The 16,069-nt window shown below is 38.5% G+C and overlaps 2 protein-coding genes across 3 annotated transcripts in view; one reads left to right on the forward strand and one right to left on the reverse strand.

The window, feature by feature from the left end:
* Nucleotides 1-13,253, reverse strand: part of LOC145765268 (uncharacterized) — a 46,588-nt gene extending 33,335 nt beyond the window's left edge. The window contains exon 1 of the mRNA XM_082577067.1: nucleotides 13,167-13,253. The gene's annotated coding sequence lies outside the window, so the exon portion shown is untranslated. The remainder of the gene's footprint in view (nucleotides 1-13,166) is intronic.
* Nucleotides 32-15,324, forward strand: LOC145765269 (transmembrane protein 45B-like). Of its 2 annotated transcripts, XM_082577068.1 has the most exons (6): nucleotides 32-325; nucleotides 11,941-12,032; nucleotides 12,339-12,509; nucleotides 13,176-13,352; nucleotides 14,289-14,593; nucleotides 14,911-15,324. In XM_082577068.1, exons 1-6 carry the CDS (start codon nucleotides 243-245, stop codon nucleotides 15,088-15,090), a joined length of 1,008 nt encoding a protein of 335 aa, XP_082433194.1. In that variant the 5' UTR covers nucleotides 32-242; the 3' UTR covers nucleotides 15,091-15,324. The 2 variants fall into 2 exon arrangements, with proteins under 2 accessions (XP_082433194.1, XP_082433195.1); XM_082577069.1 differs by lacking the exon at nucleotides 11,941-12,032 and having other exon boundaries at nucleotides 33-325.
* The last annotated feature ends 745 nt before the right edge of the window (nucleotides 15,325-16,069 follow it).

The raw sequence follows: 16,069 nt of genomic DNA on the forward strand, positions 1-16,069 counted from the left end.
ATTCTTTTTATGCACAGATCTTCATTGAAATGTTAATCATATACTATACTGACACCAAATAGATTTCTCGTAGATATCTCTGGGATCTTGAAAATGCTAGCAATGTTGCTAAAATTGCGTAACTCACTGTCTTGACTAAAACTTAGCTACGGTACTGTACTATATAATTACTATCTCAACTTCAAATAAAAGCAAGCAAATACATTGTAAGAAGATACATCGATAAAGACCTCATATAAAGGATGGGGAGTTTTATGGGACATATACTTCCTGGAACGATATTTCTGCTCTATGGATTGTGGTTGTGTTTCAAGTATCCATACAAGTAAGTATATACCATATTCAGAGAGATCCCGGTTTGATAGACAGAGCTGCGTATTGAGTTAACAAAAATCAGGAAAGAGTTTTGTAATGAAAAAAACAGCTCTGACCAGTCCGATTTTCTGTGATGCTTGAGTGGGCAAGTTTTAAATGTCATTGGCGTCTGTTTTGGGCAATAATAAGGTTTGAAGCTGTACTAAAGTTTTTAGTATGCTGTATTAGAGACTATAGAGTATTGTAGTTTTTGGCATTAATGGAGTTCTACTTGTGATTATAAAATAGTACCAAGCATAGGCGTCAATTACGCGGGAGCGTATGGGCGGCGCCCTCTCGGGTCTGAGATAGAAGGGGGTGAATCTGGGCCTCTCAGTTATTTGTCATCATTAACAACTTTGTCAGAAAACTGCCGGTTTTGATTTGTTTACGCGAATGCACAAGCTACCTTTCTTGAAATTCCAAAGTTGGCTTCGCCAAATGTCTTGTTAACAAAGGTTACAGTCGGATCGTGCTGTGGCAATTTTAGCTCGTTTATTTAACGTTGATTAACGGCGTAATTAAATTTAACGGCGAGTCACCGTTGAGTGACGGCGTAAAATTACGAATTGCGTTTGCCTGTGATTCAAATTTGATGATTTCTTAGTCCGGCAGAAGTATGTAGTTAGGGCAATATATGGTTTGACCCCAAAAAAATTGCAACAAAAGGTTTTTCAACTGATTTGATTAGTTTTGGGTGTCAGTATTGACATATTCAAAATCTTAAGCGATCCAACTTCCGGAAAGTGGTTATTTTCAAGATGGCCGCCAAACCATTAAAATAACAGTAAATTGACCATAACTCGGTCATCATATGACCAAAACATGGAGTTTTGGTGTCTATATCTAGGTTTTTATACCCTGTGAAGTCAATGAGACCATTTTCAGAGTTGTTGAATTATCTGATGGCCTATAAATTCAATATGGCAATCCAAGATGGCCGCCAAATCAACAAAATAACAATAAATTGACCATAACTCGGTGATAATATGACCAAAACATGTAGTTTTGGTGTCTATACCTAGGTGTTTGTACCCTGTGAAGTCAATGAGACCATTTTCAGAGTTGTTGAATTATCTGATGGCCTATAAATTCAATATGGCAATCCAAGATGGCTGCCAAATCAACAAAATAACAGTAAATTGACCATAACTCGGTCATAATATGACCAAAACATGTAGTTTTGGTGTCTATACCTAGGTGTTTGTACCCTGTGAAGTCAATCAGACCATTCTCAGAATTGTTGAATTATCTGAGAGCCTATAAATTCAATATATAGCAATCCAATATGGCTGCCAAACCAATAAAATAACAGTAAATTGACCATAACTCGGTCATCATATGACCAAAACATTTAGTTTTGGTGTCTATATCTAAGTTTTTATACCCTGTGAAGTCAATGACACCATTCTCAGAATTGTTGAATTATCTGATAGCCTATAAATTCAATATGGCAATCCAAGATGGCTGGCAAAAACAATTAAAAATGAACAATAACAATGTATTGGTTATTAAAAACCAGGTGAATTTCTATACATATTTGGGTAAACTAAGCAGGCAGAAAGAGTTCATACGATGTGATCATGTACATTAGTAGACTCTTGACATAATCAGCGTAAAGAAAGCACATGGATCAAGTACTGTATTACTAAATCTCATCGCTGTCACTCTCCATGTCATCGTCTGTAATTATGTGATTGCTGTATGGGTTGACACATGAACCAGTTTGGCATGGTCCACATTCAGCATGACATGGTAGCCCATACCTCCGGCAACTGCAGTGAGGTGGACACGATTCGCAATTGCAGTGTATCATTTTCAGTAGGTTGTCCGGGGCAGCTTTCATGTCCGTCATGATTGGAACCATCTGATTATTGTCTACTTTGCATCCCCAGTCTAGAGCATCCACACCATCGTCAGTAGCCTACCCATCCAGACCATAATCTGGTAGTAAACTCTGAGGCAGTGGAATTTGGTAGAGGATGGTGTAGGTGGCAAATGTTCAGGTTGAACAAAGGACTTGGATGTTGTAATTTTCTTGACCAATGTATTGCAGCGCTGTGTTTCCAGGTTACTACTGCCATCGTTGCCAAACATAACGGTCATAGCTTTGTTTCCAAGATCCGTAATCAAACAGGTGATCTCTGCATGCAGGAAGTGATGAAGCACGAGCTCAATACATGCCAACCCGCCTTGTTTGAAGCTAGACATTTTTTCCGAGAAGCCGATAAGTCTCAAATAGCTCCCGCCATCACAGAACATGCCAGCAGTGTGACGTCAGGCGATTATGAAGTAGTGAAAAAATCTGCCCCGAAAACCGATCACTACGTTCTTGCTGGCGGGGTTCTTGTTGCATCGAGTGCTATGGAAAGCTGGAGACAGTTGTGGGTCTATTGTACAGTCGTATGCAGATTATACCATTCGTCATTATCGCTTAGCAACGGTGGTCTTTGATGGATATGGTGGTCCGTCTATCAAAGACAATACCCATCAAAGACGCGGCATGAACGTCCACCCGGTTGTTCACTTTACTGCAGACACCAAGTTCATTGGAAAGAAGGAGCAGTTTTTGTCTCGAGCTTCCAACAAGGAAGGATTAATTTCTCTAATTTCTGCTCAACTGAGAAATAAAAGCTGCAATGTGATCAACGCACCAGGTGATGCAGATGTTGACATCGTCAAAACGGCAGATGGACAGCCCTCATCGACATGGTACGACTTTAATTGGTGAAGACACGGCTCTTTTAATATTGTTACTATACTATGCTAACACTGACCCGCACATTAAAGACCTTTACTTCCGCTCCGACAAAGCTTACTCAACCAAGATACACGACATCAACAAACTGAAGGCAATCACCGGGCCAGATATAGCCTATGCTCATTGCTCACAGCTCCTCTTCATTCATGCATTCACCGGTTGTGATTCAACGTCAAGGATATTTGGTATCGTGTCCATTTCACTGTAGTTGCCGGAGATATGGGCTACCATGCCATGCTGGATGTGGACCATGCCAAACTGGTTCATGTGTCAACCAATACAGCAATCACATAATTACAGACGATGACATCAAGAGTGACAGCGATGAGCTTTAGTAATACTTGATCCATATGCTTTCTTTACGCTGATTATGTCAAGAGTCTACTGTACATAACCACATCGTATGAACTCTTTATGCTTGCTTAGTTTACTCAAATATACAGTATATAGAAATTCACCTGGTTTTTAATAACCAATACATTCTATTTTAATAACCATTACCAATACACCCCATCGGCCTGTCACTACAGAGACAGGCATGGGTGCGCTTCAACCGTCTCCGTACGGGCGTCGGGCTTTTCCGCTCAACCATGCACCAATGGGGAATGGCTTCTTCCTCCTCCTGTGAATGTGGTGCCAAGGAACAGACCGCAGACCACATCATCAATGACTGTACCATCTTCAAGCCACCTAACGGAGTGGAAGGTCTGCGCGTCATGGATGATGAAACTAAAGACTGGCAGTCTTCCAGTGTAGTCCGGGAACATCGTGAATCTGGGGTGGTAAAAGGATAGACCCTCGGCCCCAGAAGCTCAGACGACGACGACGACGACCAATACATTGTTATTGTTCATTATTAATTGTTTTGGCAGCCATCTTGGATTGCCATATCGAATTTATAGGCTATCAGATAATTTAACAATTCTGAGAATGGTCTCCTTGACTTCACAGGGTATAAAAATCTAGATGTAGACACCAAAACTACATGTTTTAGTCATATGATGACCTAGTTATGGCCAATTTACTGTTATTTTATTGGTTTGGCAGCCATCTTAGATTGCCATATTGAATTTATAGGCTATCAGATAATTCAACAATTCTGAGAATGGTCTCATTGACTTCACAGGGTATAAAAACCTAGATATAGACACCAAAACTACATGTTTTGGTCATATGATGACCTAGTTATGGTCAATTTACTGTTATTTTATTGGTTTGGCGGCCATCTTAGATTGCCATATTGAATTTATAGGCTATCAGATAATTCAAAAATTCTGAGAATGGTCTCATTGACTTCACAGGGTATAAAAACTTAGATATAGACACCACAACTACATGTTTCCGTCATATTATCACCGAGTTATGGTCAATTTACTGTTATTTTATTGGTTTGACGGCCATCTTGGATTGCCATATTGAATTTATGGGCGATCAGATAATTTAACAATTCTGAGAATTGTCTCATTGACTTCACAGGGTATAAAAACCTAGATATAGACACCAAAACTACATGTTTTGGTCATATGATGACCTAGTTATGGTCAATTTACTGTTATTTTATTGGTTTGGCGGCCATCTTGGATTGCCATATTGAATTTATAGGCTATCAAATAGTTCAACAATTCTGAGAATAGTCTCACTGACTTCACAGGGTATAAAAATCTAGATGTAGACACCAAAACTACATGTTTTAGTCATATGATGACCGAGTTATGGTCAATTTACTGTTATTTTATTGGTTTGGCGGCCATCTTAGATTGCCATATTGAATTTATAGGCTATCAGATAATTCAACAATTCTGAGAATGGTATCATTGACTTCACAGGGTATAAAAACCTAGATATAGACACCAAAACTCCATGTTTTGGTCATATGATGACCGAGTTATGGTCAATTTACTGTTATTTTAATGGTTTGGCGGCCATCTTGAAAATAACCACTTTCCGGAAGTTGGATCGCTTAAGATTTTGAATATGTCAATACTGACACCCAATACTAATCAAATCAGTTGAAAAACCTTTTGTTGCAATTTTTTTGGGGTAAGGTCATATATTGTCATATATTGCCCTAACTAATGACTGAACCTGGAAATTTTATGCTAAGTTTTTTTTTTTATTGATTTTGGTAGCCTAGGGTCTACTCTTTCAGAATCTGCCGGGTGCACTCCGAGCATCCTTGAGCGTTTTGAGAAATTCAAGATGGCGTCCAAAATGGCCGCCGTTTCAGATAACTCCCTATAACTCAGTTAGTATTTGACCTAGGATGATAATTTTGGTGTCTAACCATATGTTTTGAGGGGCAAGGAATCCATTGAAACTATTTATTTGACTGGTTGGGGATTGCATCATGTAGAAATGCAATAATGCCGCCAATAGGGCTGCCATATTACAAAATTCGAACAAAAACAAACAAATTCACTTGTATTTGGTCTAGACTCTAGAATGATAATTTTGGTGTCTATCCATATGTTTCGTGGACAAGGAATCCATTTCAAGGATTAAAACAGTTGCATATGAATTACATCACAGTAAAATCCAAAATGGCTGCTGATATATTTGCGAAATACGTACAGAAAATCATTATTTCTGCGACTTTGCTTGTGAAATACCATCTAACATCACTCACAAATGTCACCATTAGTTATCACAAATGTTACCATTTATTGGTAATGTACAAGCCTCTCTCACAGTCACAGGACAGTCAGTTGTTGTTATCATCTCATCATTAAGTCACCTAGTCCACAAATCTGTGACGTTGTCCAATTGATTAAAATGCTAAGTAAGAGTCTGGCTGCAACCTGCAGCATAACAAGCACAGAATATTGTACATTTCAAACCATCCCTTGTGCAGCTGCAAGAAAGCGTTTTGCAGGGGTTGTCACTCTTGCATCCACATCTGATCATGCGCATGACAGTTTCTGGGGCGAGTTCAACATTTGCGGGAAGGAGAACCGGTTGTAGCGTTTTAAGTTTCGAGTTTTTCACCCATCCGTACATTTCTACATCAAGTTCAGGCGGATTTCTGTCTTCCAGTAAACGCCACACAATGGCTTGGTGATGGGCCCTTCTTACATTCTCTTTAAAGGCCTCACTTGTAAGAGGAAGGGAACAAAGTTTTGGTGGTACCACGGAGGCCCGACCCGTTTTGGATGCCCATATCCTCCAGCGTGTTTCGGACATTGATTTACTCGTAGTGTATTGGCCGTAACAAGCTGACATGAATGTGGTTGCCTGCGCAATCACTGATTCTATGGGAGAATCAAAGACCCCTAAAAGTGACAATGAGTGACCATCTTTCAGAACCTTCAATGCAGTACCTTTGCCAACCCCATAGCAGCATGCTACCGTATCACACCCAGTAAGAGCATGGGCTGGCAGGAGTTCATTCACAAAAGAAACATGCTTCTCTACGGTTTTTCCTATGTCAATGACTGTGCGTTCCTTAATTGGTGATTCCATGGTGATACGATTTTTCATGCTTCCAGCGTGATAATAATGAAGCAAGAGAATGAAAACGTCAGTGTCATCGGATATCACAGTTATACCACTCTCTTCATTATTTCGAGCAGACAGTTGGACAATGATATTCTCCGCTTCCTCATGACTAGTTGAAAGGTCCGCCCTCCTGATCACTACACCACCATGGCTGATCTCCAATGGGGCAACGATCTCATCTTGTTTAAGTTTATCTGACTTAGCTGCTGCAATTGTTACGTGATCGAGAGACAGAAAGCTTATTCGACAGTCTGTGTGGTATCTTGCTTCAGCAGCATGGAGATCACCCACAATCCCATGAATGCGGAGTCTAACTTGTTCAGCCAAGTAATCATTTCGAACAACACATGTCTCTAAGATCGATTTCTTCAGGGTCGTCTTTCTATCTGGACTGAGTATTTGTCTGAATTTATAAGCCATTCTCCAACGTGATGGATTCTTACTGTCTTTCTGGAGTTCACATTTTTCTCCACAAAACAAACAGTCCTGAAGGAGATCAAACTTTCCACAAGCCGATGATTGTCGCCTTGTCTTTGGGGGAATATAGGATGATGGTTCTTGGGAATGTTTTCGCTTATTAAACCCTTTAACATGATGAGTGGATGTGTAACTAGAAACACAGCTTTTATGGCAGTCAATGGTTAAGTTAGCATTATTCTCAAGTTTTTCCTGCAGCGAAATGTGTACATCGTCATCGTAGATCCTGCTACATCTAATAATGTTCTGAATTCTGGCAGAGCCTGCCTCAGTAAGTCTTTCTGATTTGTCGTCACAGCTGAATTTCCAATTGAAGACGCATTTTCTCTCCTTCAATTCTAACCTCGTGCTGGAGGACGGTTTTCTAAAATAGATAAATAAAGGCACTCAGGTACGATTTCATCACGAATAATTAACACGAAAGTGGGAATGCATACAGGGTATTTACCGAATATGGTCCGTCATAGCCCAAGAGTCTCCGAATTGATCTCGATAGTTTCGAAATTGAATCTGCATTAACGATACGCGGAGTTATAGTCACAAATGTATGATCGAAGCACCACAAATACACAACAAAGAAGGTTCGTACGTACCGTTAGTGGCCTAAGCTTGAGAAATTCTCTCTTTTGCGCACTCAAAGATCAGTTTAATTCACTATGATATACTGTACAGTAACTAACGTTCTTAAATTGAAAAACAAACAGAAGTAAGCATAATCATCATTCATCCTAACTAAATATTCACAAAGTTTTCATTTTACTTCTCTGACAGTCTGACTGCTTATAACTGGAACATTGAATTAGAACAAGCACTGCTGCTTCGAAAGAGAGAACACTGTATCGATCTTTCTTACAAGCCTGCTGAGACGCAAGTTCGCGCTTGCCAGCCAGAAAGCAAAGTGATTACGTAGCATAGTGGGAGTTCGAGATTAAGAAATTTACAGTAGGTTAAGTGTTCGGCAAATACATCAGCAGCCATTTTGGATTTTGCTGTGATGTAATTCATATGCAACTGTTTTAATCCTTGAAATGGATTCCTTGTCCACGAAACATATGAATAGACACCAAAATTATCATTCTAGACCAAATACAAGTGAATTTGTTTGTTTTTGTTTGAATTTTGTAATATGGCAGCCCTATTGGCGGCATTATTGCATTTCTACATGATGCAATCCCCAACAAGTCAAATAAATAGTTTCAATGGATTCCTTGCCCCTCAAAACATATGGTTAGACACCAAAATTATCATCCTAGGTCAAATACTAACTGAGTTATAGGGAGTTATCTGAAACGGCGGCCATTTTGGACGCCATCTTGAATTTCTCAAAACGCTCAAGGATGCTCGGAGTGCACCCGGCAGATTCTGAAAGAGTAGACCCTAGGCTACCAAAATCAATAAAAAAAAAAACTTAGCATAAAATTTCCAGGTTCAGCCAAAAAAGTGGATTTGGCAACCGGACTATCTTGTCGATTCTAAACTTTATACGGTTGTTCAATATGCAACGCTCACGTTACAAAATAACAGCTTTTTGGAAAATAATTTCAGGGTTAGGCAAACAGAGCTGTTTTAAGCGATCCTTTGTTTTATTTTTGCGTACATCGTTCTCATTACGTAATATTCCATGACAGGTAGAGGAGATCCTCCAACAGTGCCCGGTGTCCTACAGCGCTCAACCTCCATTCTTGGCGACAATGCATTCTGATTTAACGCTGTAACGAGTTTGAGGTATTGCCACGTGACCAACGATACTCCAGTCACAACTTGAAGGCTTAGCTAAAGACAGGCAGCTGGCTTCAAAAGGATGTCAAATTTGATAGAAATTATTATTATTTTACGTAAAAAGGAAAACCGTGCTCATCAACTCTTCATTAACTATATCAGATATTTAGCAATGCCATTGTGAATAGGTAGCCCATAGTCTTATATGTTACGTTTTGGCTAGACATAACTGCAGCAATTAGGAAGTTACAGCTTGTTTTGTTCAAAATGGTGTCGGTGCCAACAGTGCCCACCAACGATAGTTCCAACAGTGCTCAGGGTGGGCACTGTTGGAACCTTGCAGAATAAAATTGTTAGCTGACAACTCGGTATGATATAGATAGTCCGTATTAGCTTGATCAAAACTACATTATCAAACGCTTTTACGGTTCTCCATTTTCAGTTTTCTCCCTTGACTACATAAGTGTATACGTGTAACTTAATTGCCTATTGTTGCAGAGTGACCTTAATTAGAAAAATGGCTAAGAAAATGGTCAAACATTCTCCGGAAATCATTAAAAGAGCTTGCAAAGAAGTCTGTACCAATAGAAAGTCTATCAATTCTGTTTCCAAAGAATTCGGCATTCCTCGTAGACCAGGGCTACTCAACTGGCGAACCGCGGTCCGAATCCGGACCTTTTAGGTGTTGATGGTGGACCTTGAGCTTTTGGAAGAATATCCTGATTGCCACGTTTCAGGGCTTCTTCAAACAGCTTTCTACTAGGAGGGAAGCAAGTTTTACTGTGATTATCCTTGTTGCTGGGGGGTTTCGACTCTCAGACTCCAACACTTTCTCTGAAATCCAATTCAAGTTACATTTTACCTAAAAAAGTGATTTGGTACAGATAGTTTAACTTTCGTGGTTGCGTGTGAAATAACTTATTCACCGGACCGCTAAAAATATTCAACTTGTCAAACTGGACCTTTGTTAAGATTAGTTGAGTAACCCTGTCGTAGACACTGAGGCGTTATTTACAAAAGTGCACCAACAATGAGTTAGAAACTTTAGCACCGAAAAACTATCAACCTAACTAGGCCTATAGGCTACCGTTAACAGAATATTCTCCAACGAAGAAGAGAGGGAGCTTTGTGAATATCTTCAAGAGCTTTGTGAACTTTGGCTACACGACCAAGACAGCTAGAATACTGGCATTCGAACTTGCTGTAAAATTCAATAAAAAAATACCGAAATGTTGGAACAAAAATAAAAATTCTGGAAAGAAATGCTTCCGGCTTTTCATGCTAGTTAGTAGGCTACTAGTAGACTGCTCACAAAAAGAAAGATCGTTTCGACAATATTGGAATTGCTACAGTGTTCTTCAATGTGTTTACAGGAAGTGGGCACTGTGGGAACCCTACATGGGCAGTGCTAGGTATTCGTGTCCTACACCTACAGTGCCCACTTTTTTTTAAGCATTTTTATATTGCCATTATGCAAATGCTGCTTATCGTAGAATTTACACTAAACTATCAATAAATAGCAAAAAGATAGTACTCACTAAGACATAGCGTAGAAAAGTCAATATTATTGACAGGCTTTTGAGGAAAAATTTCAAATATTCAGAAAAACTGAGCACTGTTGGGCTATCTCCCCTACAGTCAATCTTAAAACAATGATATTGGTTGGCTAGGTTAGTGATTGGCACTCGGTGTTTCGTGAAAAATTGCCAGGTGCCACGCAAGAAATTTATTAGTTTGAATCACACAAGCCATCAAGACTTTTCCCAAAAACATGTGTTTCTCGGCAGTCGAGTGTAGCAAGAATTGACAGCGATAGACACGTATTTCGCCCATGAAGCTGGGCTCATGAGTATCGCACCACTAATTCGCACTCTTCCAAAAATTAATTGTTTTTGGAAAAGTCTTGATGGCTAGTGAGGAGGCTACACCGGGTATGATTAGCGAAACACAATGCTCGCTGTTCTAGTATAGTGAGTAGTCAGGTAGTGCTGACGCCAGGAAGATAGCTTCTTCTCAACTGCGCATATCCTTGGCGACAGTTAGTTTAGTTGTTTTCTTTCCACAAAGGTTAGGATTCAATTGACTGACAAAAGCAGCGGTTGAGAACTACATGGCATGAATTAGTAGTGCGATACTGATGAGCCCAGCCTCAAGGGCGAAACACGTGTCTATCGCTGCCAATTCTTGCTACACTCAACTGCCGAGAAACACATCTTTTCTTTTATCACTTTTTCGATTGAATTCTCACACATTACGAGTATCTTTGCTTCAAGAACGTCACGTCAAGATCGTATTCATCGCACACTTCACTGACCTAGCTTTGTTTGAACTCAATTGTTTTGATCTTTCAAGGGTGCACTTCTCTTGCTGTTTGGAATGATATCAACGCTCACACCGCAAGTTACAACTTTTCTTTCTGCCACTGGACACGCTTTTCGACTCAGCAATTGCTGACGGACATCAGCCCTTTGTTTACATTGATTCAACGTTTACAGTCCTGATTTAAATCAATTTAAAAAAAGTTGATGTGCTGACTGGGTTTCTGCAATTAACACCGTCTTCGAAATTTGCGTTGGCAATTTTTTGCCGACTCAATCCATATTTTGTTCGATTACTTTACTTTGGCATTTATTGCCGACGCCAAATTCGAAGGCTGTGTCTTCCTGGGTGTTCGGTCAACGTTGCGTAATTACAGCCAAGATTACGACTATTACGACTCGTACGATAATCGCGACAGACCGACAACCGACATGTGGGTCCACAAATAGTGCATCATAGTCGTTTAGACTGAAAATCGGAAACTTTCAGAAATCGCTTTCACAATTAGCGGGGACTTGACCCCTTTTAAGAATTGGCTGGACTCGTCAGTCATCGACGCCAATGGTACCAGGCTAGCAAAATAATCCTTTTTCATATCGTTTTTACACGTGCCAACAGTGCAATTGTAACTATACTGTACGCTAATTTTACTGGTTGAGTCACAATGTTTCATTAAGTTTACTTGTTGATTGTGAATTATGAACGTAAGAAAATGAAAACAAAAGAAAACACAACAATGACAAAAGATAAATAAAACAATCATGTCAGGCTAAAGCAATCTGCTAATTTACACTAAAGTTTCTGTTACCCCACAGATATTTCACAAAAAGACCCAAGAGAACCACATGCTCATGTTGTACTCTCGACACTTTTGAGGGAGGAGCAAAAATTATTTTGCCATTGATTGGTGGGTAATATATTACTGTAAGTAAAAACTAAACACTTGTACTAGTAAAGCAAAAAAACATAAATTTTTGTTGTAGATATTTAAAAGCTGTCTAATATAATTAAAATAGCAATATTTTAAGTTGCTAATCCAAGAGCAAAAAGTTCGCATTGAAATTGTTCATTTGCATAAAACTTAAATAAATATGGGAAATAAACAAATATCAGTAAGTACATTTTTATCTCATTGGGGTTGTGGCTTGATCTTAAAATTAAGAATACCTTCCGTGAACATAAATTCGTTACAAAATAAGAGTAACATTTTCAGGAATTTTTGCTGAGCAATTTACCGACAGTGGGCCAGCCTTCCACCTCACAGATTCAAAGGGTGATTACTTATATGGGAATATCTGGTCCCACTGTACCATGTACACGTTTTTTATGTTTGCTGGAATCGCAGATTTGTTGTTGCAAAGGTTGCCAAACTGGACACCACGAGGTATGAAATTATTTTGGTAAATTATTATTTTTAATGGCAAAACATAAGCAACTGTTTTAAGGAAAAGAAAATTATGCATGGAAAAAAGAATAGTTTCGATATATTACTTGAAGGTTGATTTCTGGTGAGCAACTGTATCTTTTCCAGCAAAGTTTTGTGAAATATGTACCCTCAACCTTGATGATGGACATTGACCGATGGTTTAATACCCATTGAGAGCATGCGATCATACCATAGCAAAACATCCAGTTTTAATTATGTGATTAGAGATGAACATGTATTGTATACTGGCTTCACTATATTCCAGTTCAATAAAGGCAAGTTTTCAGTTACCAAGCATAGGTATTCGAACTTTTTTTTGTTGAAACAGGTTTTTATTATCAAGTCCAAAAGTTGGGGCAGGTGGTGGGAAAGTTACGATAACTTTGTCCTGTGCTATAATAACATCCTGAGGTAGAGTTATTAGTGGTAGAGTGAGTTAATGTCATGATTCAATAAGTTTGAAGACGACATGAACCATTTCTTCTTTCAACCTTAAGGTACCAAGGCAGAGCAAAGTTACAAAATACATTGTACCAAATTTTTCTGGAACATTTTGCAATATTATCCTCATGCAGTAATGTTTGGTTTAGTTAAAATAATTTAGTGGATACTTACAACTCGCAGGAGTGCAGTACTTCACTTTAGCACTGGCATGCTTCATTGAAGGCTATCTTTTCGTTTTTCACACCCACGGGAGAAAAGATCTTGATGTACGAATTCATGTTTTACTAATATTTGCCATTTGGGGAGGAGCTGGATCATTGTTCTTGCTTTGCTTCGTGGATGCTTTAAGTTCCAAAGGTTTGAATGTTGTGGATTGGATAGCTACTTAAAAATAAATAATTTGTTTTTCGTACAGATTTACAAGAATTTACAGCAGTTCAAGTTCACTTAAGACAATTTTGCGTCACTTTTGTGCAAGGATGGCTTGCCGTCCCCAGAACCCTTCCGGCCCTCCCTGATGTTTCTCATTTCACTTTTATAATGTATGACCTAATTACCTTCATAATTTGCCTGAAAATTTCATCATTACTGCTCGCAGATTAATTTCGCAGACTAATTTGTTTCTTGGCAACCATATAACATTTTAGCCATTTTCTAAAGTGAACTGCTGTAAATTTTACAGTACTATGCTGTTTATAAAGTTGTACTGAAGAGGGTTCAACAGCCTACCCGAAGTCGTGATCTGCAACACAAAAATTTCAAATTGGACTTTGTCATACATTTATTTTAAACGTTGAATTTCCAGGCATCGTATCTTTTGATCCGTAATTGGGCTTCTCTCTCGCACCAGCTTGACTGGTCGTGTAGGTGTAGTTGTTCTCTAATACGTTAAATTGCCAACCCCATTTTTCAGCTTTGCAAGACTCTCAATGTTTTTACTCAGAAGATAACTTTTAAAAATTGGGTATATCTTTGGAATGGAAATGACACTATTTCAGTACACAAAAAATCTAGACACATAAACCTTTCTTTTGTCATGTTTTAAACGATTGATACAACTGTAACATTCACGTCTGTTAGGGTTAGATAATGGAAAATTAAAAATTCAAAAAAAAGTTGCACATTACCGTAATGAGTGATCGAACAACTGTTTTTCACCCATAAAACTTGACATAAGTAATATCGCGCTTTGATTTTGTATTGAAAAGATGCTAAGAATGAAATATAAATGATTTATGTATAATGAACAGCATACAATTACAAAGATTATATATATATATCCATTTTAAATAGGAAAAAAGAATGACTCAAGTCCAGCTAGTGCCAATGACGAAGAGTATGTTAAGCTTTTGAGTCCAGAGTTTGAAACCACATCCCTGGATAGCAGTGATAATCATGACCATGAAAATTTGGGAACCAGCAATCATCACAATGGCAACGAAATTACTCACCAATTGAATCGTCAGCTGAGGCTTCTGGAGAACTTTGTAAAACGCAGCAACTCACACAGATCAAGATTTGATTACTCGCAGCTCGAAATATTGCTGCAGTTATTTTTCACAACGACTGTGTTGGTGCAAGGGTCTTGGTTTTGTCAGGTAAGCATTTCCTACATGCTTCAAATACTTTTTGCCTTTCTTGTGTCTTACTAGTTTTACTACAAACAACATCACTGTTTATTACAGAAAAGTAAACCATCCACAAAGCTTTATGTTTATCTTCAACACTAGTGGAGGTAACAACTGTGCTTAAATAACACTACAACAATATTATACAGTTTTTGTGAAGCTTTTAAGATGATAAAAATACATAAAATATGAGGCATCTCAACCTCATATTGTGTGATACTTGGCGTTTGACACAATATAACCAATTTTCTGCTGTTGCTGCACTTATGAATTTTACATATTTTCAGATTGCTACTATATTGTACCCTCCAAGAAAAAAAGGATGGGATGCTACGTCACATGAAAACACTACATTTGCTACAATATTTTTTGCATGGCATCTTGCCAGTATGATTGTGTTTGTTGGTGTCATGTATTCTCTAGTCGGTTTCATTACTTCACGAAAAACTAAAAGCCCAAGAAATTGAGTTCAATGCTTTTGTTACAAAACGAACTGTTGAAGCTGCTTTTTGTCAAACTACCCACGTTGTGTTAAACTAAAACAAGGAAAATTTATGTTGTGATAGAGCGGTGGTAACTTTATCTCAATGGATCAACCGTGTCTGGTTTTTGTTACCTTCCGAATTTTCTTCAATGTAAAAATTGGCTAAAACATGACAGTACTATTTACAAGTGTTATTGTGTAACAAATACAAACCCTTTTAAAGTATTGACAGTAAGTCACAAAGAAACATTGCAGTGGTAAGTTTGTCTTATTAGTGACTAGCGAAAATTCATGCAATGGTATTACAGAGTATAAAATAAGGTACGGTAAAATATCCATGATTTTTTTAATCGGCTTCAAGACGATTTTATTTTTGAACACCTCGGAAGACGAGCAAAATACTTTGGTATTATCGCTTACACGCAAGCTAGGTTGCAATAGGTTTACTTTGTAAGAAAATATCTTGGCACTGGTTTACTTTATCGTCAGAGAAAACTTTGCCGATAAAACAAAACTGTAAACACCTAGTTAAAGGAATATTCAGTGAATGGTTGGACTTTCGTATTGGAGCTGTAGTTACAGGCAACAATTGGACGTAACAAGTATAAAAGCTTTAAAAAATGCTTGAGCAAACAGCCAAGTGTCCATCAACTGCAAAGAAAAATTTCTGAAAAAGCTAGTATGTTTGAGTGTTGAAAATACCCAGTTGCAAACAATAGACTAAGGCTTTCCCATTTATTCAACACCACCTCAACTTAAGATACTCAAAATGGAAAGTCAGTGACTTTCATTACAGATAATGTAATCCTTGCATAGAGATGGCCATGGCGCATCACCAGCAAGTCAATGCGAAGCAGACTGAAATACCTTAAAACTGGTGTCCTACAGGGATCACTCCTGGCTCCACCTCTCTTTAACATCTATACTCACGACCTGCCAATCACGGTCTCTGCAAAATACGC

The sequence above is a fragment of the Aplidium turbinatum genome, chromosome 2 (assembly GCF_918807975.1).
Source record: "Aplidium turbinatum chromosome 2, kaAplTurb1.1, whole genome shotgun sequence".
Classification (NCBI taxonomy): Eukaryota; Metazoa; Chordata; class Ascidiacea; order Aplousobranchia; family Polyclinidae; genus Aplidium; species Aplidium turbinatum.